The 26,367-nt window shown below is 29.2% G+C and overlaps 1 protein-coding gene across 3 annotated transcripts in view; it reads right to left on the bottom strand.

The window, feature by feature from the left end:
• Positions 1 to 26,367, bottom strand: part of Dhc36C (Dynein heavy chain at 36C) — a 338,056-nt gene that overhangs the window by 53,358 nt on the left and 258,331 nt on the right. For all 3 annotated transcript variants that reach the window (XM_085817779.1, XM_085817780.1, XM_085817781.1), the window contains exons 51-59: positions 23,787 to 23,986; positions 21,078 to 21,241; positions 18,989 to 19,142; positions 12,504 to 12,829; positions 10,444 to 10,573; positions 9,434 to 9,712; positions 6,896 to 7,141; positions 5,627 to 5,896; positions 3,872 to 4,024 (exon numbers count right to left, since the gene is read on the bottom strand). In XM_085817779.1, coding sequence (XP_085673905.1) covers positions 3,872 to 4,024; positions 5,627 to 5,896; positions 6,896 to 7,141; positions 9,434 to 9,712; positions 10,444 to 10,573; positions 12,504 to 12,829; positions 18,989 to 19,142; positions 21,078 to 21,241; positions 23,787 to 23,986 — 1,922 coding nt within the window. The remainder of the gene's footprint in view (positions 1 to 3,871; positions 4,025 to 5,626; positions 5,897 to 6,895; positions 7,142 to 9,433; positions 9,713 to 10,443; positions 10,574 to 12,503; positions 12,830 to 18,988; positions 19,143 to 21,077; positions 21,242 to 23,786; positions 23,987 to 26,367) is intronic.

Raw genomic sequence — 26,367 nt, 5'->3', positions numbered from 1 at the left:
TAATAATTAATCTAAACAAATAAAATTTTAAAGTCCACCCAAAAAAGGGGTGCAGATGGAAAGGTTGTAGCAGAAGAAGTTGTACAGCTTAAAAAAGCTGGTAAATTCAAAAGATTGTTAGCAAGAAAAATCTCAGTTTTTGTCACATAAAATCAGTCATAAAAACAATGGAGCAAAGACTTATAAAAGTAACCTTCAGTAGCTTTTTGTCAGCCCAGTTTGTCATTGGATTGAAAACTATACCAAAATGGAGATCTCCACTATAACAGTAGACATTACTAAAAGTTGTAACTGATTTTGATGTTAAATGACTTGCAAGAATGTGTCATCCGTAAATTTCTGTGGTTTTTGTTTTATAGAAGAGTATTTTCTTTTAATTATTTCTTTACTGCTGATACCAAGTGCCTTTGATTGGAGCAGATATTTTAATGTGGTCATTTCGGCTTAAGTTGCTTAATTCTAGGAAGTGTTATGGCATAATTTTTGCTTAGTGCAGTTCAAATGGAGAACCCAAAAGTTCATTTTCAACATATTAGGCTCTTTTGTTTTGAAAAAGAAAAAAAAAGGAATGCTAGTTACACTTTGTAAAATTTGTACTATAAACGAAGAAAGTGCTGTTACCAATGAGATGATTCCTATTCTAGATGCTCATCCTCTGTAAATAAGAAATAAATTAGAAGAAACTCTCACTGAAAATCCAAGATATACACTTCAGAAACTATCAGAGTGTGTGTGTGATTATGGCAAAGCCTCGAGGGCTATCTGCCTAATGAGAGGGATGCCTTTGTGGAGGACTTTCTAAGGGAAACTGGCTTGTATACACGTTACACATGGGAAAAACCTCGAAAATGCCCATGCAGCCAGCCCGTTCATGGGATTCGAACCTCAGACCGAACTACCAGTGCTCAGCGACTTTATCGCTGGTGGGCGCTCAGAAACTATCAGAGAGACTAAATATTCCAAAACATATATGATAAGAAGAAGACTGGGTATGTAAGTTGCTACGATGTACAATACCTCATGCTTTAACAGAGAAGAATATAATTAAGATACAATAACACGCTGAACAAATAAGAGAAGAATATGTTTGTCAAGTTTTGGTATAAGATTCTTTGCTAAAATGAAATACAAATGTTTCTTTCTTGAGATGGCCCATTACTAGTGATGAGAATTAGATACCATACAAGAAAACTACATGAAAAGAATCATTGAGTCAGCCAAAAGAATCTCCTTTAGTAACATGAAAATGGGGCTGAACCACAAAAAGTAATGCTTTGTACATGGTAGAACTACAAAGGAATTTTATATTACAATTTGTTGACATGAAATAAGATAATGAATTCAGCAAAATATGGTTTATGGATGCCAATTTTAAAAGTAGACATCAAAGCCAGAACTGATGAAAGATCAGGGTGCTGTCTTCCATCATGACAATCTTTGGTTTCGCATTAAAAAATTATTGAGATGGTTGAGATGTTTCGTGTATCCTCCTATATTCACTAGTCCAGTGGTCTCAAACTTGCAGCCCCCAAAACAATTTTATGTGGCTCACAAATGCATTTCTGTTATGTATTTATTGCAAATATGATGTAAAGATTTCAAGATTTTAATTGTTTGAAGTCCTACTTTATATTATTTTCATTTACCATTAAAAGTCAACTCAAATAATGCACCAGAAAATTTTTAATTTGAGTTACTAAATTTATTAGGTGATATATTACTTATTCAAGGATTTAAATATACAGATCTGATAAACTTTTATTCACACTTATCAAAAAATAAGTACGTTCAGTTATGAATTTTGTACTAAAATTAATCACTTTATTTGGACATTTTTATGTAAACACCTTTTTTGACAGTTGAAAATTAATAAGAAAAGAAATGATTAATTGATGAGCATCTATTATCTGTGAGGATAATTTCTAGTAATTTTGTCCAAGGTTACAAACTTTATCAGAATAGTAATGCCATCAAGTGACAAGCTGTAGTAAGAAATAGAGAAATTTATAATTATTTTACATATAAACATATATATTTTAATTTATGTGTAGAAGAAAAATTTAATAAATAATAGACTAGATTGTCCTTATTTATTTCTCATGTTTTGTCTCACTTGGAAAGTTTTAATAATGCAATTAATTTTAGTTTAAATTAGAACAAGCTATTTAATGATGTTTATGTGTATGATCTTTGCATCTCTCTGATAAAATAGCTGCAATTATGATGAAGGATATCTATCATGTGATCATCTACCCTAAAATTGCAGCATTTAGTTGAAAAAAAAAAAAAAGATGTACTTTTATAATATTTGATGCATTGAATAAAGAAGCTTGAAAATGTAATTTTGATTTTCGTGATACTGGAATTTTGATTTCATGATACTTTTCTTTGGATAAAAATTTCCTGACTAAAAGAGGCTGGATATAAGTCTGCTTCAGATCTCCTTTCTTAAGAGTGATGCTGTCGCTGAAGCAAGCTGAGCTATTTGACTCAGAACTCATTCTTGGTTCCTTATAAGTGAATTTTTAATATGAAATGCAGCAATAAATTTCAATTTCAAGTAATCTTGTAATGTAAAATAAAACAGGGAAAAAAAAAAACACCCTTCAGAAGAAACAAAGCTAGACTCACAGAGCAAGGTAATTAATTGAAATAATATTTCAGCACAAACAAGAATGAGAAGCCACAAATCATAGTAAAATAGAGCTAAAAATATACAGTGATGAGTGAATTGAAAAATATGCAGCAAAATCAAGAAATAAGAAAAGGAAAGATATTCAAGGCTTAGCAAAAAGACAACTAGTTTATAAAAATTAAATCACTGATTCACAAACTAGAAGTCTAAACGAAGAAATGATTAGTATGCAATTCATTTGCTGCACACTTTTCTTAAATAATACTGTTTTAAAATTTATTAATATTAAAATAATGAAATTTGGCTGCAGCTACTAACTAATTATATGCTATGTCTGAAGCAAACTTTGCAGCCATAATCAAATCACATTTCCTGATACTATATTTATCTGAAGAGGAAACACGTATAATCATAATACAGTTTTTAAGGTTTAGGGCTCTAATATTCAAGGAACTCATCTCTTAAATATGTAATATGTTTTTTCACACTGTGAGATTGTTTACATTATACTGACACATCTCCAAGGGCTATCAAATGGCACATATTACATTAGAATAGCACTATATGTATCCAAATTAAAATAAAATATTTTATTTTATTGATGCTGATTGGCTCTGTATCAATCAAGGATAACCAACATTAAGAAATACAAATTTATTGAAAAAATATTCTTTATTTTTATTTCACATCAGTCATTTTTCTAATAGGAAAATTGACTTTCACATAAAGAAAGCAAGGAAACTAATTACCAACATGAAATATATAGCACTGACAGCTTCATTTATTGGTTACAAATAACACACAACAACCACAATTTGTAACAGTTAGTATACAATTTTTTTCATTATTTTTATGCAATTATAAATCCAAATAATTACACTGATAATAATTAGAGACAAGCACATGAATCTATGAAGATTTATCACTTATGCATGTAAATATATTTACTGACAGACATGAATATGTTAAATTAAGTGCCATAAGTAAAAATGATTACATTATGAAGAAGACTGATAAATTTTCTACACCTAAACTAAAATTTCTGGTACTTATTACAATTTTTGCAATAAATTTGTAAAAAACAATTAAAAAAATAAAAACACCGTATTTGATCAAGCTCTTATTAAGAAAATTTTTGATGAATTGTAAGAAATCACTGCTTCAAAATAAAAATGACATTTAAGGCTTATATGATTAAGTTAAATAACTTTCGTATGTATGAAAAACTAGTCATACTTTTTCCAAAATAGGCATCCATGATTTAGCTAGATGACAGTTTTGGAGTACAACCCAGCTACCCTGGGATTTTCCTTCTTCAATTAACCGCATTGCAATAGGACCTTGTCCTTGACCAAGCGACAAAGAGTTTAAACGATAACCTCCAAATCCCTGTCAAAGAGAAAATTATTTTATTAAAATTACAGTGAGATGTATTTGCATATTACAAGTGCCTTCCCATATTTTGACCATGTCCTCTTTTACAGTCTTTTCATTTTACAACCAGAACCTAGCATTCCACTCATAACTCTGCTCTTTTGATTTATTTGATTACATTTTTCAAATATAAAGCCAAACTTTTATACTTTTCCTGCATTTATATACATTGCATTATTTAGCTTCTGTATTTACAAAAAATATAGTTTTTTTATCATTTTCAGTGACCAAAATGCATCTGCAATTTGAAAAAAGATTAAATTCCCATTCCAACAAATTTCGGTTTTTTACAGTACTTTGACACCCAAACTGCTAAATAAGCAGATATTTTCATACTTCTGTAATCAAATAAAATGCAAATGAAAACTTAAATATTTAACAAATTTTAGAGAAATGCATATTTTTAGAAAGTAAATAAAATAAAACTTGTTGTATTACATAAGAGGATACAAATAACATTTATGCTTTATTTTAACTCTTTCATTTATGCTCAGTTTGCGTTCATGAATGATATTTCTTTCATTTATGCTCAGTTTGCGTTCATGATAAACAGATGCTTTAAAAATAGTCTCATTCTGTTAGTTAACTTAATGTACTCTCATTTAATAAAAACACCTGCCAAATAAAAAATCTCTATCACAAGCAACTTGGTTACACAAAGGAATTTATTTTCTTTTTCGTCCTAATTACATAAATTATTATTTTGATAATTTTTATGACAATTTTTTTTTGTAGAAAAGAGATATATGCATGATAGTATGAAATCCATGTATAGAATTTTAATTTAAAAACACATTATAGCCCCTAAAACAAGTTCAGTAAGACTTCCCAATATTAAAACAAATTCGCAAAGTTAATTTTCAATTCCACAACAAATTCATACCTGAATATTTTACACAAATTCATTAATAATGAGTTTATGAAAGACTAAGATATTTTATTCCTCTTTATTCATGGTGTAATTGGAAAGCGCATATGGCAGCCTAACAGAAGCTTTAGAGTTCGAGTGATGTTAATGGCAGTGCTGATTTTTTAACTTTTCTGTCCCAAACAAAAAAGCTGATGACTCTATAAGCCATTTAAAATAATTTTTGAATCACAGAAAAATACTCATAAACCACTTAAATCCTCGGTATGTAACTAATTTATTTAAATTTTATATGGAATTGAAGATTTTATTAAATGACTGTGGATAATATTTCTTATAACATTGTCAACACAACAGTTATGTAGTTAAAATCCTTTTAAATAAATTGAGGAACAATCTCAAGTATGTATTATTTAATTAATTTTATAATGAACTCAAAATGCATAATAATAATACTATATTTAAGAAAGTTAACATATTTTTATAAATAACACAGCAAAACATATTCAGCATTTACAGTGCTAGGAAAATTTCCTGAATGTATAATTTCTCTGTTCTGGTCTGCCTAAAATTGTCCTTCAAGTTTAGTACTTTTCATGATAAAAAATTACATCATAATTTGAAACAGTTTAAGATGTACAAAATGGAAAAATAACATTAACAGAAATTCATATTCATTACATACACACCTGATCATCAGCAAATTTCAGCAAAGCAGCAGTTGGATCAGCTCCAGGTGATAAAATAAAAATTAGTGGAGAACAACAATTACTGTCTGCAAAAGCTTTTCCTAGATCAAAAGGAGGAGGTTCAATGAATGCTTTTCCAAGATTATCCATGACAAACTTTTGAACAGCAGGAATCATTTTGTCAAATCTTATGCATCTCATAATGAGAAGCTTTTGAAAACTTGAAAGTTTATTATTCCATTCACCTGGTATAATCTCTTCATGAGGCATCTAAGAAGCAAAATATTAAAACCAATTATATATGCAAACTACATATTGGTAATCAAATAATATCTATTTACTTAAATATAGATGTAGCTATCACTATGCTTTCTATTTAGATAAAATTTATGATATAAAAAGTAGCTTTTAATTAATAGCTGACTAAACACAAATATTCATTATGCAAAATATTATGAACAGCATCAATATTAGGAAATTGCAAATTAAAAAAAAAAAAAAAAACGGTGGCAATTTATTCTTTGACTACAGAACCTAAATAGGCCTTTGGCACACATAAAAGAAAAAAAAAAAAAAAAAAACTTATTCCTCAGATATAAATGTTTATAGCCTTTTGATGAAGAATTTAATAATTAATGAGTATACCAACGAGTATATAATGAGAATATTTTGATTAATTTTTAAAAAAATTAACTAATTTAATTTCAATTTTAAGAAATTTACCATCCTTTAAAATAATTCAATGTACAATCGATCTTTATTTAATGACTGCATGGGGAAACACACACACACACTTTATTATGTTCTTTTAATTCATACAGATTTCTATAGAAATTAAACTCTGTATGGAACTACCAAAAAATAGCTATAACAAGAAAATTTTATTGATCCTTTATATTAATTTTTTTTATAATTATATACATATATTTCAAACCCATGAATATAAAACAAGTAATTTTAAAATAAGTTAGGAGCTATATCAGAATAATGAAAATTCTAGCATTAAGAACAATAAAACTTGTGACAAACATTATCAGAAATATTAAAATAGAAAAATACATAGATAATAAATTCATAAGAACAAAATTTAAAGTTATAAATGGGCACTGAATAAATGAGATTAAATGGATTATCTTTAGACCTGAGATCAGAAACTATGATAGTATAAGCATTGATAAGAAAAGCTATTTAGTGACAGGAATTACATTCCATAGAAGTGATAATGCATATAAGTGTTGCATTTTTATTCAGTATTAATGATTTACTCACCAGACTATCAAATAAAACTTTAAATGCTTTCTCCTCTTCACAAATTGATTCCCGAAGACCAGAAAAAAATTTCATGTCACTGAGGCGGCAAAATTCATCCCAAGATTTATTTGGTAACCATGAAAAAGGATTGGGATGAGGATTTTCAAGACCTATACCACCAGTGAGTAAAAATCTCCACTCTTCTTCATTAATTTTACCTTCAGCTTTCAAAATGTTAATGCAAAGTAAGAAAGAAAAAAGAAGCTGCAAAGGAAAAGCATACAGTCAAAAATAAAAATAAAATAAAATTATAAAAAACTTCAGGTATTTAGAAACAAACATACAATCACATGTTTTTGTATCAAGTTGTTCAGAGTATCAAGTGCAAGATTATATTTTAAATGATAAGATACAATTATATTTTACACTTCCTAATAATATTAAAAGGTGGTATTTAATATTAAATGATAAACTAATCTTAATATGCTTTAGGCTGCTTTTAGTAGAATGATGACTTAATTCAAGCCATTTGACCAAGTAGTATACACCACCTATACAAATAATACATTGCTGGACAAAAAATAAATAAAGCTTGTAAATTTAATATAAGAGAAAATAGCTTGTAAATTTTTATGATGAGCTGTAGTATATCTTTCCAATCATGTGGTATATTTGGTGATCTGCGGTAATTTCTCCAATAATCAAATCTGGTGATGTCAAAATATATAAATCACTAACCAAGAAATTGTACAATAGTCATCCCTAATGTCTTTTATAAAGTTTAAATCATATTTCTATGCAGGCAGGATGAATATGCCCTACTTGTGTAAAAGCGTCTGGATAATGAGTGCAACATGTTAGGGCAATTGTGCATTACAATGCTGAAAAATGATATCCTAGATACTCCAGAGGAATGGCCAAATACCATTTCAGAATTCTATTCTTTACATTCTCGAAAAAAAGCTTTATTTTAGACTTAAGCAAAATTACCTCAAAACATATTTGTGATTATAACCTTAGATTATGATTCCTGCAAGCATAACACCATACACGGATAGATGCTAACTTCAGTTTATGGTTTCTAGAATTTCTAACACCTAGGAAACCAACACTATCCACATAGAAAGTAAAATAGTAAAATGCAACATAGCACTTTCACTACAAAGTCTTTTGTCTGGTGCTTTTCATAGAAACTAACAATTGCACTGCACTGCAGGCAACATAGTATGATTAAATATCCTGGATATCACAGCTGCATTGCAGAAGAACATTTCTAACAATTACATATAGTTATATTTTCTTTCTGTAGTATATCCAAATAAATAAAGTTGAAGTACAGCCTAACATTTGATCTTATCAAATTTAATATTATGTACTTGAATTATTTTGCCCATGCCACATTACAGTACCAAAGTAAGATGTTTTTTCAAGCTAATAATAAGCACTTATAAATTCTTATAAGTAATCTTTATTAATTATTACTACCTGAAGTATACAGTGCTAAAAATGGCCCCTTAGGAACAAGAAAAATCTGTATATTCTTGTGCTGCCTTTGACAATACACTACTGAGTTACCATTAAGTCATAAAAATTCTGAATTTGTAAATATAGTAATAATCTGATCTTATGTAATCTGTTATTACATACACAAACAAATTTTCATGCCACCAATGTATTTTGAAATTTAAAATGCAGTTTACAAAATTTACATGCACACACACATTTAAAAAAAATATCAGGCAGTAAATGCCAAGAAATGGTATTTTGTTTGCATAGTTTCCCTAAGAATAAAAAATAAACACAAAAGACCTATGCATCACCAACATTTTGAGTTCCATACAGTATTACAGAATATCATAGAAATTTTAGCAATACTTTAATTACAGGAATTAGTATATTATCAATATTTATTAGGTATTATTATTATTAAGGAAAGCAATCCCTGAGTGACCAAGGTGATATATTCTGAGAGCAACTTGATTAAGAATTTTTATGTAATTTAAATTCATGATGAACAAGGCATGTATGCTGGTGGTAACAGTAATAGCAATAAGTGTAATTACATTATGCGATTTAAAAACAATAATAATAATATCTCTGCACTATTATAATAAGTTACAGGAACTATTTATTGTATTTACATTGGGTTGGCAAGAAAGTATTTTCAGTTTGCACACATACATAGTTATGTTTATTTTGTTATTCTTCTGTCAATCTTATACTTTTTTTCCTTTTAAGATTTGGCATTTGACACTTTTAGTTTGCTATAGAAACAAAACAGTTAAATGTATCACACACAACAATTGAAAATCACATGTCTTGGACTAATTAAGAAGCTCAATATTTGGCTCAATATTTTGGATTTAGGTATAATTAAAATAAACATTACTCAAAAGATTTTAAACATAAATGCATATTAAATATTTTTACATCAAATTACCTTAAATTATTCATAAGAACTCTCATATTATTAAAGTCTGTAACTTAAAACCAGTACTTTTTTTGAAAAACAATTTTTTTATAATTACTGTTGAATTAATGCATGTAACAAATTACCTTATCCTTTTCAAATAAACTTCGGCAAACATTAACATATAAGGATTCCATAAAAAAGTTCTTCAGAATTTCTAGTCTTTCGTTTAGATTATCTGACACTTCTGAATTATCAATAGCATTTATGTATAAATTTATAAACCAAGGCAAAGAATACTGGTACATTGGATCAATGCTAGCTAAATCAGCTATTGTGAAGAATAAGATAGAAGAATGAACAGCAATAGGTTTGTAGCCTAATCTAGTTTGGTCAATTTGTGCTTCAGTTTCTTCAGCAAACACCTATTAAAAAATAATACAAAGATATTAAAATAACAGACATATAAAAACATAAACAGGGTTTATGTTTAAAACAAAAGAGAAGCATACCAAGTGAAACATAAAACTGGTAACACAACAATACTGAGTTTGGCACAGATTAATATCAAGATGTCAATCAATTTCATGGGGCTTTGAAATCGATTGAGATCCTGACATAAATCTACGCCAAACTCAAGATTGTTGTGTTACTAATTTTATGGGTCATATTAATAATAAATAATAAAATTATGATAATAGCATGGATAATAATCCTTAAAACAGACATTTACTTAAACTACAAATTAATAGAGTTTCATATTCCTAACTAAGCCCATGTAAAATACAGAACATGTAATTTATAAAATTACCCCTAAAATAATATTTAGGCATTTATTATTATTAACTGCTAGCATTATCAATCACTCTTAATATATTCTTATTTTTATAACAATAACAAATTATGTACCTACAATATTTTTTCTTTAGTTAAATTATTACCTAATTTTTAGTATGTTGAAATGTGTATAGCAAATTATAACTGATATGCCCTGCAAAAATCATTGATAATAAGTAACAATATATAGTGCTTCAAATATACATATTACATAAATTTAAAAGTCTGTAAATGTCAGAATTTTATGCTATTGATTTGTAAGTTAATGGTGGAATATAGAGTTAATATTTCATGATTAACATTTTTTTTTGAAAATTACCTGCTTTTGCTGAATTTCATTAGATAGCTCCTTGCTTGATGATATAATTTTTACAGCTGTTTCATCTTCCAAAATATTAGTACCAGAAGTTAGAAGTTCTAAAATTTTATCTTCAATTGCTTTCAGTTGCCTAGATAAGAAAAGTAAACTTCAACTTGTTATGCTTACATATATAAAGCTTTCAAGCACTTTTTTTGACTCACCGTAAGCCAAGCAGTAAGAGATCTGAACACAGGTAGTTCTACCAAATTCAGTTTCTAGCGAACATAGATGGTTTAATAGTAGTACATAGTAGGGAATATAGTAGGTTAACTGTAGGTAGATAATTAACAGTGTTTTAACATTAGCTAAATAATTCTATTCATTTAAAGACTTTTTACATTCAAATTAGTCATTGCAAAGCATTTCTATTACATATCAGAAATTCAGTAATCTTAAATAAACTGTGCCAGTCTACTATTTTTTTTTCTATTTATTTTAACACTCTCTTTTAGTACATAGTTATACAATGATCAGAAGCAAATTTTTAGAAACTCCACCTTAATACACGCACTCTGAAAGTTTGATCTTGCTACAGATACACCAGGTATGCATTCTGTCTTCCCTCTCCACGTACTTAGTTTAAAAAAATAATTAAATCATAAAATTTACCATTATTTTTACATAATCACTTATTTTGCATCATTTTACTACTTTATTTTGAAATTTACAAACTGAGAGAAATAGAGCAATTTGAAAAACAATTAAATTCAATACTTTTTTGGTACCTTGGGAAAACTACATCATTAAAACATATTTATGGTATTTATAAAATTATACCAGTTAGTTGGTTCATAGTCAAACATTCACTGTTGCTCATTATGGAATCATAAAATCCTTGATAAAAATATAAATATAACAATATAAAATACTTAAATTTGAAAACTTTAAATAAGTTATGTTAAATAAGCTATTTGCGATCAAACATCAAAATTAGCTTATTCAATATAACTTAAGATAAATAACACGCCAAACAAATATTAATTTAGAAGTTAAACAACAAACATCAGTGTTATATTTTCAAATTTCACAGGACTAGTTTTGATGGTTTGGCCAAACCATCATCCTCAGCTGCAAAATTATTCAAAAAACATCTTCCATTGGTAAATTGGATTTTCTAGAGGCATTTCACATTCAAAAAAATCTTTCTGTTCTAGTTATTGACCCTAATTCCAATCCATCTTTGCCTTCAGCCTTTAAAGAAATTATGTTTTAGTTCTGGTTTCATCAACAGACAGTGCCAGTAACTTACCTCCTGTCCAGGCTTTCTTACCTTATCTCGTTCATTTATGCTTTTGCAGCTGAGGATGCTGGTTTGGTAAAACCATCGAAACTAGCCCTGTGAAATTTAAAAATATAATGCTGATTTTTGTTATTTGACTTTTAAATCAATATAACTTATTTAATGGACTAATGAGCCCCTTATCTAGTGGACTAAAAAATTCAATAAACTAATGAGCCCCTTACCCAGTGGACCAGCTGTTTTGATAATGGGATGCTGAATCTCAGTTGTTGCACTAAGTTGTAAAATTTATTATATTTCCTTCAATTTGTAAATTACAAAATGAAAATAGTAAAAATGGTGCAAAATAATTTATGGCACTTTTTTGATAGATGAGATACCACTTAATGCCACACATAAATGTTTACAAGTCTAAAATGTAATACAATATATAAAGCTTCATTAAAAAAAAAGTGATATAGCATATAACATGTTTAATTTGTACAATGCTTAAGTTATGTGTGCTGCTGAATTTGTGGAATTCCTGGAAATACCTAGGGAATGTTCAGAATTATTTTCCCTATAAGCTATTTTTTTAATTTTTTATTTTTTTTATTTTACATCATTCCAACTTAAATATTTCACAGGAACAGTGCACTTTCATAAAATTTGCAAAACACATACAGCTATAATGAGTGGGTAGAATCTCAGAATTTTAAGAATGCATTTCAAATGATAAAAAGGTAATAAGCAGAATAAAACATATTTTATACCATAATAATTTTTCTTTTACACTTGCCTTTTATTTTCAGCTCCTTGTAAAAGAAGGTTGTTTTTTTGCTCCTCCAATTCAGGTTTCTCTCTTGCTACAACAATACCTAACAGCTGATCTTCAAGTCCAGCTGGTGTTATCATAAAGTTCACCAGTGTTACTTTTACAGAAGTTTCAGGTAAATAATGAGGATTGCGTAATTTTGTTGTAATATAAAAGCGAAAATCTGAAGAATATTCAATAGTTGAATCTCCCAGCTTTATGCAAACCATACCTCCCTGACGAAATGTTTGCTTCAGCAGCAATGGCTCTAAAACAGGATCCAACTCTTCTCCAACATTTTCAAGTAATACCTATTAAAAATTGTTTCAGAGAGAGGATATTAATAAAAAATAAATAAAATGCCAAAGGTCATAAATTACGTCCAAAGGGACTTTTTTAATGTTTTGTGTGCTGTCTTTATTTATTAAATATCATGTTCTTTAGGATTAAACCACATAAAATCCAACAGCAATATCACAAAATACTTAAAAACAGCATAACTTTAGAATTTTTGATAGATGGTCTTGTGCACTGGAGATAAAAATGTTATTTTCTGTACAGTGTTGCCATTTTTCACTTTGAAATCATTGAGTTTGTCAATTAGTCAACACATGAAATCTTTACATATAATAAAAGAAAGAGTCTGTCTGTGTGTGTATCTTTCGTTCACGCCGCGTGTAAGCTAATAGACCCACGGCTACGTGGTTTCTACTACGAAAACTACTACAGTCAAAAGTCTTTAATCCGGACTCGTCGGGACTTCGACGATTCCGGATTATCGATTTTTCCGGATTATAGATCATAAGTTTAAATCTGGTAAGATGGCATGCAGAAATTATAAAATTAAAAATATGAAACTGTAATTTATAAAATAATGAGCAATTATGATCTAAAGGGTATCAAAATTTACAAAAAAAAGAAGCTTAATATTTATTTGTTCACTTTATTAAACATTTCTTTCAACGCGCGCATGCGTAAAGCATACCCTACGCATAGCCGGAATTAGAAAATTGCAACCAGAAAACTATTTGATTTGTATTCGTGATATTTATAATGACGAGAAATTTGATTTAAATAATATCAAAGACGGAGTACATCGAGATTAAATACTACATTTAATAAGGAATTATAAGCCGAATAAAATAAAAGCATCTCCCCTAAAGATAACGATAGTGCTGACAGATCAACTTCCAGTTCATAGTGCGCCGCGAAGTCTCTCCCCCCTGCGCAGAGCAGATTTATAAACAGATCGAAATTGATAAACAGATGTCGGAACGGTTAGATAAACAAAGAATATGCCTTTATCCATTTTTTATAGCAATTCGTTTTTTTTTTTTTTTTTTTTTTTTTGGGGGGGGGATGGACATCGAAGCATACTTTCGTTTTCTAGATCCTTTGGGAGCTCCAGCATCCTAAATTCTATTTGACATCATCGAAAGTTCAAGCTTACTTTTATAAAATTGCTCTTACAGTCTGCAAAAAATAATAAGCCGGATCCAATTCGAAGATTAAGGAACAACGCAATCATCAACATTAACTGAAATAGATAATTAGATAATTTTAGCTTATACCGTTCGTTTTACATTAAACGCACACGCGAAAACGTATTCTGCGCTTGCGCAGACACATATGCGCAGTCATAAATGTCTTGCGCGCACGCCTAAAACGCTTATGCGCAGGCGTCAACGCGGCGCCTGCACAGAAAGATTTTAGCTTTGAGGTCCGGATTATAGATCATTCCGGATTATGGGTGTCCGAATTAACGACTTTTGACTGTACGAAATTTGGTACATAGGTACATCTAGACAAAAGTGAGTGCACCTCAAAGCGATTTTTTTGAAATTCGAAATAGAATTTTTTTAATTTTATGTTTTGTGACGAAATCGCGTTCTTTTGAGACATAATCGGCTATAGGAAAGTGAGATCCTACTCTACACACTCCATTTTCACATCGTCATGAAACATAGGCACTTAGCTATTTTACAAACTTAAAATAAATTTCGTGTTTCAATAAATTGATTAAATACGAATTTATTTAACAAAGGGAGCTTAACACCTTTTCAACAGGATTTTTTCTAAAAAAGTTTATTTAAAAAAATGTACAGTTTATTTTTCTTTGATTTTTGGACACATTAAACTTTCCTCCTTGCGAGTGCTTTTGCAAAAAGAATTTTGGAAAAATGATAATATTTTGTATTTTTAAAAATTTTTTTAAATGAAGCTTCTGAATACACTTCACACATCTCACATCTTTAAAAATATGATTTTGGCAACAATTTTCCTGTCTTATTGTTGTTGATCAGATTTTTGATGAAATCGCATCATTTTGAATAGTTTCATTCTTTTAGAAATATGGGTTTGGCAACAATTTTTCATCGTATTTCTTATGTCACTGTTTTTAAGAGAGTGGCATACTTCATTGTCATTTTTATATTTATATAATACTTTATTTATTTATTTATTTTTTGATAAAGTTGTTCTGCAGAGTAAAATTCTGCGCGGAATGCGGAATTTTACGTTTTTTGAGTTGCTTTCATTTTATTTTTTTTGCTTATTTCACTGTTTGTAAGATATTGAAAAGTTTTGCATGATTTTTTTTCTTCAATGGAAAATTGGTTCATATTTTTATTAGGATAATTATTATTTGTATTAAGGAATATAGCTTATTTCATTGTAATTTTTTTCTCTTGAAAATATAAGACAAAATATCATTAATTATACTTTGCTTTTCAGAATTTTTTGTATTTTGTATTCTTTTATGTTATTTATTGCTCATTTCACTGTGTTTAAGATATTGAAAAGTTTTAAGTGATTTTTTTTAGGAAACGAAGTTCTTAATCTCCTTTATACCATTTGAGTTCTTAAGATTTTGCAAAGGGAATTTGGTTAATTTATTTATTAGGATAATTAATATTTGTATTAAGGAATATTGCTTATTTCATTGTAATTTTGTTATACATAGTAACTTTTTGTTTATGAAGTTGTTCTGCAGAATAAAATTCTACACAGTTTTAAAATTTAACATTTGGTGTTCTCTTCAGCCATTTTTCTGGTACATTTAAAAGCCAAATGAAGGCTGGCAGCGAAGGTGCCAGTAGACAATAAAACAAATTCAGAATTTCAAGTTCAGCCTTCTAGGTGCCCATATTCAGGTGGAGGACTATATTAGTCAAAATTTGATGGCTCTAGGTACTGTTGTTTTTTCACAGTGTGAGAAACATAGATACATTGATGCAGATTTTTCATTATTTAATTGCTTTAAATATAATACAGGGCAATAATATTTGGTGGCAATAATTTGAAAAGTGAAAAGGACATTTACAGTGAAACAATGCAAACTGCCATTTCAAAACTAACAGCCTTTCTGGGCTACCATACCTTTGGGCTAAAAATCAACCAACTAGTACTTTTTAGACAGACAGCAATGTAAAAGTACCTAATATTTGATTTCACAAATAAAACTAATTAAAAAATGTACATTTCAGGTGAATCAAATTAAATGTATTATCAGGATATAAATTTTCTAGCAGTAATCAACAAAACATAAATGGTTTTAAGTACTTGCATTTCTACTATAATTCTGAATAAAATATAATATCATACATATTTCTATCAGAATTTAAAAAAAATAAAAGAAATTATACAAACAACAAAACTGCAAAAGGAAAAAGTAATCTGCATTTTATAATGTGATGTTTTTGATGATACTGATGATTATTCAAAGGAAAAAAAAAATCAAGGTCAATCTCTGTTCTTATACACATCATAACATTCTTTTGCATTTTCATACTTCCTCCTAATACAAGTTTAACGGACAGAATATCAGTAATTTTATTTGAAAACTGATAAAATGGATAGTACAGCAACAGGCAATAAATAAATCACAATGTAAGAGTAAAAAAAAACATTCAAAATATTAATAGTATAATATAGTACAAAGTCTTTAATCTGGACCTCAAAGCTACAAACTTTATGCGCATGCGCATAAAGAGAAGAGATACTGTTTATAGAAGAGAGAATTAAAGAGAAAGTATTAGCACAAAAAACGAAGCAACTTAAACAACTTACATTAAAAGAAATGTTTAATAAAGTAAACAAATAAATATTAAGCTTTTTTTTGTGAATTTTGATAACCTTTAGATCATAATTGCTCTTTATTTCATAAATTACGGTTTCATATTTTTAATTGTATAATTTCTGCATGCCATCTTACCAGATTTAAATTGATGATCTATAATACGGAGTCGCCGAAGTCCTGAAGAGTCCGGATTAAGGAATTTGTACTGCAGTACTTTCCTTTCATTGAGTACTAAACCAAATATTCATTTAACAGCTCCAAGTATATAATTCTGTGGCTATATAGCAGCATAATACTAATATTTTTGAAAAATACTTTTGAGCTGCAAAAAATATGGAAGTGACAACAAAGCAGAACTGATAGAGAGAAGTCCCTTCCCAACCCTCCCATAGATAGCTGACTCACTCAATGACCACTCATACTCAACAATATACTTAAATTGAATGAGAAATAATTCTGAAATGGAATAATAATTGCCTAATAATAATCTCTCCCTTGTATTAAAAATGCATCCTTGACTCTACTAATGAAATAATGAAAATAATATAGCATCTGGAAGTATAAAGAAAAGAAAGATTATATGCAATATAAATATTATTTCTGAACTACAAGTATGAAAATACATTAATGCAATCATAAAGCTTCAAGTACTAAACTGCAGCCATTGGCAGACATTTTGAAATCAGTATATTTCCAACAGAAATTAATTTCCTTACTGTTTTCTACTGCAAGTTTGAATTTCTTTCTTTTTAATTCTAAGAAGTTGTACATAGCTGTTTTTCAATATGACTCAGTATCATGCCAAGAAGTCTATGAATGACAACACAGGGCCATGCTAATGACTATAATGATCTTCAGCTTTGATAAGGCAGTGTGTTAAGAAATATAACAACATTAACTGGATTAATACAGGCAAAAGTGGTGGGTTACCAGAATTTCACTATTGGTTTTACAAATGCAGTTGCACCCTAATTTTGATGCAGAACATATAAGGGAAGGAAATCGGAGGATTTCCTTACATCTCTTTCATTCCCATCAATCCACTCAAAAGGACTTTTGGCTTTCAAGTAATTTAAATGTTCCCACGCTGCACAGGCAGTTATAAACATCTACTCTTTCCCTGAGATTTGATCCCAGAACCAATGATGTAGCAGTCAACATCATTAACTATTGTTAATACTGGGACTTATCAGTGTGGTGTTTATATGGTCACATGCATATAACATATGTGTATATCACATATGGTCTGTGATTGCATTATGGATAAAAAGATGGAACTATGAGATAATGTGAAATTCCACATTGAGCAAATCAGCCAGAAAGGCACTAGTATGCTTCAGCAACGTATGCAAACTTTAAGCTGAATTTCAAAGGTGGAAGAGTATTCACTAAAGATGAGGAATGATTTGGAAGTCCTTCCATGATCATTACCCTTGAAAATGTGAAAGAAATTCAGAATATCAGAGAACAATCATTGCAGATATTGCAGTTTTCCTGTATAAGTTAATCGCAATGTCTTGAACATACTGCATTTAAATTTTCTACAGTGACAATGCATCTGTCACCAAGCACTCTACATTTGTAAGTTTCTTGCCAAATACATGTCATCCTTTCCACACCTGCTCTACTCACCAGATTTCATTATTGCCAACCTCTTCATTTTTCTAAGGATGCAGCTGAAGAAAAAAGTTCAAAAGCTTATGGACTTACTCATGTAAAATGACTCTGAGGCTGCATTTCATCAGTGACGGGAACATGTGCATGTGTGTTGCCAAGGCGATTATTTTATAGGAGATAATGTCCAAATTTAGGTCAGAAATATACTTTTTTGTTAACAGTGCTAGTTCCAGGAACTTTTTTATCCACCCACGTTTGTTGCAAAGGTGATTCCTCCATATCTCCCAATATTAAGATGTATATATTTTATATACATAAAATGAATATGTATATATTTTAATAGCTACTACAATCATACTGGCAAACATCTCAGCAATAGAATTCTGTTCCTCAAAAGAAGCAAGTATGAATTCCAAAGATTTAAAACTTCTCACCAGTTTCTCCATGAAAAGTTACTTTTGGGAAGGAAGATGTTTGGATTCAGAGGCATTTTTATAGTGTTGCATATATTGTAATTTCAAAAAGCCCATACTCCAAAGGAGACCCCGCAATTTAAAAAAATAAATAAATTAATGAACTCAGTGTCTTAAGATGAAAGACCCAAAAACTTTAGATGAGATAGAACCTCTGCTTCATAAATCCATTATGGGATTAGATTGTTTAACTATGGAAAGGGGTGTGATAGCAAGAAAGGTGAACAATTGTATTCAGAAAACTTATAGCTAATTTTGATTTCTTATGTTTAAGATAAAATAATTCTCTTTCAACAACTTACTGGGTTTCCAAATGTAATACAATTCTCCAAAGTCCGAACAAAATCTGAATCAGTAAGCTTTATGACTTGCATTTTGTTTGCTTTCTCCATATTTTTTATCCATTTACTTGCTTGACCCTGTGGATCAATCAGAAGTGGCCATCTGCGAGCGTTGCTGTTTATGCATGAAAGATCAAATAAATAATCAAAATAATGTAAAAAACAAATACATATTAATGGGTTTGATCAATAAATAAATTTTTCTCAGCTTTTTTTCTGTAAGTCTGTGTAACAGTAATAATTTTATTCTAAAAAGTCGTATGGTAATATGTTAATGCATTAAAAGTTTACTAAATAGAAACCTTGAAAAATAATCAGAACAAACTGAAGCATGTACTAATGCATATTAGTATAATTATGTAAAACTCCTATAAATAAATAATTTCCTTAAAATTTAAAAAAAAAGTAATGACACTCTAGCACCATTTCTTGAAAACCTAAGTTTTATAACAAGAAAAAAGAAAATTTTAAAGCCTTATAATAATGTTATACTTAATAAAAATGAATTTAAAAAACGAAATATCTTAAACTAGATATCTTTTCTGCTTGTTTTGTGATAGGAAAATTGTTTCCAATATAATTTGAATAAGTGAGTTTTCCAGATTCCTTGCAGCTGGTAAAAATTATGATGTACAAAATCTTCAAATATGACCTAATTTTAGAAGAGCTGGAAGACAATTTTTTTACAAGTATTATAGTATAGTTCAGTAAACATTTCATTTCCTGTTAGTTCTTTAATTTGTAGTAGATGAAAAAGCTTATAACAACAACAACAACAACAACAACAAAAAAAAAAAAAAAAAAAAAAAAAAAAAAAAAAAAATAATGAATTGCTAAATATATATATTCAATTCTCTTAACTCATTCTTTAATTTCTCCCCTTTTTCTGTTTGTTTTTTAATTATGGATTACACTTTTCAAACATATCTTTTTCAAATGAAACCTTAATTCTTTTGTACTTATGTGACATAACTAGATGTTCTCAAAACACAGATTTCAGACCATGCTAAAAAAAACTTAATCAGAAAATAAAGACACAAGTCTAGAACTAGAGCTTGATAAAAGGGATAGAAGATATGAATGCAGGAAAAATTACAAAAAGGAATGTTTAATACTAAAGCGGAGGCAAATAAAGAGGGAAAGATGAATGCAAGATTCTGAAAAATATCACTCACCATACCTCTATCTATAGATTTTTCATAGAATCTTCAATATTAACTTTACAAACAAGCATTAGTGGGTAATGATTATATGGATAAGTATTCATTAAGATAAATGAGGACTTCAACTATATGATTCATAAAATACAAACTTCATATAGTTACAGATACCATTTTATAACCAGCATCAGTGAACCTCAAAACAAGTTAATTCAAACTTTTCTTTAAAATGAGATGGACTATAATTAGTAAAAATACTCGGAAATAATCAAATATTACTAGAAGGGTATTATTTGGTATTCATTTAATATATAGATCGAATACATATCATTCTTAAGAGTAGAAATTTTGGTTACCATCAAAGAACTACTATTAGTACTAGCAATGATAGTACTAGTACACACATGTGTGGAGTATTCAGATACAATAAATTACACTGGAAGAGTTCTTTATGCATCCAAACTACAGCAAAAGATTTGAAAATTACCCCCTTTTTATGCTGACTGAAATCACATTTTATTATTCATATGGGAAGAAGCAAAAGTAAAATTTTCTGAAAAATATATTGAGATTTCAAACAGTTTTCAAAGACAGGGAAATTATGTGTGTTTAAGTTTCTACTTCAAAAGCCTCCATTAATCAGCACAGAAAATATTTATAAATTCCTTTATCTCTTATACAATACAGCTTGGAAAATTATACATTTTCTTATGATACAGAATTAAAGAAAAGTTATACAAATTTACAACTATTCCAAAAACTCTGAGACACACATATATAGATTTCATAAGCATTCAGTCAGAGAACGCTAGAAGCAGTGATATAAAACAAATGATACTTAAAATTATTCATACAACACAACAACAACAACAACAACAAAAACATTATACCTGATGATGATACCATTTTCAACTGAAAAATTGTCAGTAGGTAAACCAGCTAAATTCCAGTCTCTTATAAGTACAGGGTCCCCGAGAGTAGTTCTTAATGAAAATTCCTCTGAACATGGTATACCATGTTCTTTGCATGCAGCTACCCATGCAAAACATTGTTCCTGAAAAAAAAAAAAAAAAAAAAAAAAAAAAAAAAAAAAAAAAGAATAGAAAATTTTCAAGAGGAATTTTAAATTAATTCTTGGAAGACTGACTGCAGTGAAAGATTTTAGAGGATAAACTGGCTGATGTTTACAACATGAAGAGGAGAGATGAGATGGGTTGGTTTGGTTTATTTGATTATGGCAAAGCACTCGAGAGCTATCTGCCAAGGGAAGGGATGCCTCGTAGAGGGCTTTCTAAGGAAAACTGACTCATATATACGTTACAACTGGGAAAAACAATGAAAACACCCATGCAGTCAGTCCGTTAATTGAAATTTGAACTCTGGACTGAACTACCAGCATTCAGCGAATTTACCACTCGACTGCTGGTTGGCCAGAGGATAGGGGGGAATAAGGGGGGGGGAAGTGCATTTTGTTTAAACACAACAAACTATACATAATTTAAAATTAAGAAAAAAGCAAAATTAAGTTTGGCATAGATTTTTTTAATAAAACTCTTATGGTTTTAATGGTAATCAGGCATAAATCCCTCTCACAGAAAATTTTATTCCTGAAGAAAAGGAATGTATGTCTGATCGCTCTCACAGCTGATAAAGTTTTATTAAAAGTCTACATGAAACTATGGTTGCTTTTTTGCCTAATTTAAAATTCTATATTAGAATGTGTCTGTTCTAGTTAAACTATTCATAGTTGGCAATTTTACCTGATTAAATACACATTGCAGTTAACATACTGAATCTACAGTTCTGCTCCTAAATAAATAACCGATTTTAGGACGAAATTTTGAATGTAAGATTTATGTAATAACAAGAAAGAAAAATCAGTAGTATCAGAATAATAATAGTATTTTTCTCTTTATGTTTTGCAAGCATTTAATAATGCTTTACAATTTTTATTTCATTTTACCTGGAAAATTTAATTTTACAGAAAATAAATTTTGAGTGTTATAGAATGCAAAATTAAATTTAACTTAATAAATTTTCATTTCAAAATTAAATTGAAAGAAGAATGAAATAGTACTGAATTATATATGCTATTATTATACAGCAGTAATTAAATTTTTGAAAATATGTCTCCACAAATTAAAAACAAAAATTCATATATATTCACTTAAAAATTCATATAAAATTCCTTAAAATAGTTCTTCACTCGGTATCAAAATAAAAAATGTATCTCATTTGCCTTTAAAAAAAAGGTTAATTTTTTTAATCACAAAGAAAAGGGAAAAAAATTATGCAACAAATAGAAAGCTCATACATTTTTGTTTTAGAGTTTTAAATATTCATATATATCATGATATCAGATTAAAATAACATAAAATAAATTTAATTTTGTATAGATGCAATAATATAGCACTCTAGAAATTGAATTAACAGGCTTTTTGCAATGATTTAAAATAATTACTAAAATTTATTTCACGAGGATTAAAATTCATTTAATACAGTAAAGTATTAAAACTAATTTAATACAGACATTTAAAAATTATCTGTTATTATAAAAAAATTCTTTAAATATTTATAACTGATGAAATATTGTACAACATTTTATAGATAATAATTCTTAAAATTTCCAGATAGTAATGAACTCTGCTCGGGGGGGGGGGGGAGAAGTAAGAAATTGCTTTAGAAGCATGAGTGGCATCAAATGACAGTAAGGAAACACGAATGCACAAGAATAGTTTATCTCACCATTTAAATAAATTAACAAACTCTAAAGAAAAGTACAAAAACAAAACAAAAAAAAACTGTAACACTGCTGAAACGGAGTGAGAAGAAAAATATTTTGAATGATATACAGTAAAAATATGCAATAGCCCAAATAAAATGATAAAAATATTTTACTGTAACAGCATTTCTTTGATTTATTACTTTATTGTTATACTAAAAGAGTTTATTTATCCATCCATTAACAGAACAGGACTGAAAAAAGTGGTTTATTAAAAATCTGTATCTCAATATGCAGCCATCTCATGATGTGCAAATTTTCTAAAAGAATAATTGGCATAGTACCTATAGTAGGTACTCTAAATAGGCAGAATTATCAGCAATTGTTAAAACAAAAATTTAAACTTGAAATTCATTGTCGCAATATGATTTTTCTGACACTGGTCTATATAGAACAGAGTTGTTCATTAGAAACACAGATATTTTCTCTTAAATGGTGGCAACATTCAATGAAAGAATAATTGCATCAGAAAAACTGAAATCAGATGGATCCCAAACAGCCATGTTCTCTCTTATGTTTGCGCCAGGTGAGATTATACTCAAGAAAAAATTAACATAAATGATCTAAATTCATTTATGGAGAAATGACTCATGAAATTAAATTATTATAATAAATCATGAGATTACTGAGAATGAATCTAAGGAATAAAAATTCCATTCAGGAGCTAAGAACTGTGAAAAGTGCTGAATTAAACTGGCTCTAAAAATTAACCAGAATACTGTTTGAAGGGAGGAAAAAACATTAAAAAAAAGTTATTTCCTCATGCTAAAATTTAATTATGATTGTAAATTAAATAATTAAATAAAAATAGCTGTACTTGTCGAAAAGCTGATGTAAAAGCTCCAAGATAAGCAACCACAGCTGAAGCAATTAATATATCTCCAGTTAAATTATCATACTGAATTCCAAGTTGTACAGCAGATTCACTCCAACGATCCTTTTCACCTCCTAGGCCACCAATTAAGAGCTGAGCTCGTTCTAGTTGAGTAGCACATAACTCAACTTGATTTTCAAGATCTACAGCACAAAATAAAGATAAAAAAAATAGCTAAAATTTGTAAATTACTATTAAATTAAGTATTTATATCAGCAAATAAAAAATAAATAGGTATCAAAGCATTTATTTCTTGATATATTGACTTTATTCCAAAACTATGAAAGTGTTTGTGTTTGAGCTATGAATAAGCATATTAACAAATTTTGCTCAATATAGATTGTGTTCTACAAAAGTCTTTATATGGCTTTCATTTTTTCAATCATTGTTTGAATATATGTTAAGTGTGTGGAGTAATTGATAACAACAGTGATGAAGCTGTACACTCCGACGTTAATTTCCCCCTCACCCCTGCTAACAGGAACTGGACTTGATGGAGCATGAATTATGCTTTCTCAAGGTAAGAACTTTAGTTCTGTTTCATTCATCTGTATGTCTAGAATTAGCAAAGTTGCAATAGTAAACAAATGAACCTCACAGACCTTCAACATTAGATTATGAGACTGAATGCATGTTTACTTCCAACTAAACACATGAAATATATATCGAGATAAGCTAAGAAGGATAAAAATACAAACAGAGAAGATACTCTGCCATAAATTACCACTGGATAATCTAAACTTTACTTTCTCAGAAAGCTGTATATGTTAAAAGCAGAAAATGAATACAAACTCGAAGAACACATCAACAAAATGCTCGAAATCGTAGATGAACTGCGAGGAATTGGTGAAGAAATAAAGGACAGTCCCATTGCAGCATTCTTACTAAACGGCTTGACAAAAAGCTATGAAAATCTTATTACAGCTTTAGAAGCACGCCCATAAGAAGAACTTACGTTGGAATACATAAAAATGAAACTCATCGATGAATCCCTGAGAAGAAAAGAAGACACACGAACAGAAGAAACAACTGCCTTCAAAACGAATTTTAACATAAAATTCAAGCATTTCAATCAACGAAAATGCAATTATTGCAAAAATTTAGGACACTTAGAAAAGAAATGAGGTGCTTAAACCACAAAGAAAAAGACAAAAATGAAAGTAACTCATTTTTCAAGAATGAAAAGCAAGCGAATAAAGGAAATTATGGAAATAAACAAAAGTTGCTGTAAACGAGGATGCACACAAAGATGAAAACAAAAATAAGAAAATTGAGAAGACTGAGAATTAAACGCTCGAAGTCACCAGAGAAAGAAAATTTCAAAACTCAAGTTGACTCAGGAGCTACTTGTCATACGACCAATAACATAAACTTTTTCAGTAAATTAGATAGAAGCAAAACTGAGCAAATAACAATTGTTAACGGTACTCAAATGAAGTCCAAAATTATCAGAGAAAGATACTTATACTGTACAGACAACGAAGATAACGAAATAGAAGTAAGACCTGTGGATGTTCTGTACGTTCCTGACCTAGAAGGAGGATTGATATCAATACGAAAAACTACAAAGAAAGGATTTACAGTTGAATTGGAAGAAGATATTTGTAGAATAAAGAAGAAAAATAAAACCATAGGAATTGCTAAAGCAGAAGGAAATCTATATACCATAATTAAATTGCAAGGAAGAAAAGCCAAAATTGCAGCTGCAGAAAGAAGTGAAAATAGCATAGATCTTTGGCATAGAAGACTAGAACACAGAAATTATGAAGAAATCAAGAGTCTAAAGAATTATGACCTGGCAACTGGAATAAGGATTGATGGAGAAGCCAAACAGAAAAATAATGCGAATGCTGTAGCAGAAGCAAAATGACTGAATTGCCATATCCCAAGTTCAACAACTAGCAAAATCAGTTCTAGACTTGATACATTCAGATATTTGTGAACCAATCGGTACAACATCACTAGGAGAAAAGAAATATTTCATAATATTCATCGACGATCACTTGAGGTACACAACGATCTATCTGCTAGCTACAAAAGATGAAGCTATCTATCTCCAAATTAAAACATTTTGTAACCATGATGAAGAACAAATTTGGAAAGAAGCCAAAAGTCTTAAGAACAGACAATGGAGGAGAATATACACAGAAAGAGATTGAAGAATATCTAAAGAAAGAAGGAATCGAACATTAACCCCTTAAGGCACACATTAATTTCTAATTTTCGGTCAAAAATCACCTATTTTTTTTCTTGCATAATCATATTCATGCATAGTCATATATATGCATAACAGCCAGGGTTAGCTTCAAATCGAAATCTCGGTGGTGCAACGTTTAGTTGATTTATACTAATTTGATACCAATTCCTTGCTATATCCAAAATCTCGTTGTCATTATCTTCCGATTCACTTCCATCACTCAAGAAATCATCACTCTCATCGCTGAAACTGTCTGATATCATATTCAAAATTGTCATCGTCAGAGTCGCTCATTATCAGATAACTTTTTTTAAATTACAAAAACAC

This window comes from Stegodyphus dumicola, chromosome 5 (assembly GCF_044657685.1).
Source record: "Stegodyphus dumicola isolate Sdum_Otavi_A_Nest chromosome 5, ASM4465768v1".
NCBI classification, from domain to species: domain Eukaryota; kingdom Metazoa; phylum Arthropoda; class Arachnida; order Araneae; family Eresidae; genus Stegodyphus; species Stegodyphus dumicola.
Note: the sequence above shows the minus strand (reverse complement) of the source record. Positions and strands in the feature narration are given on the sequence as shown.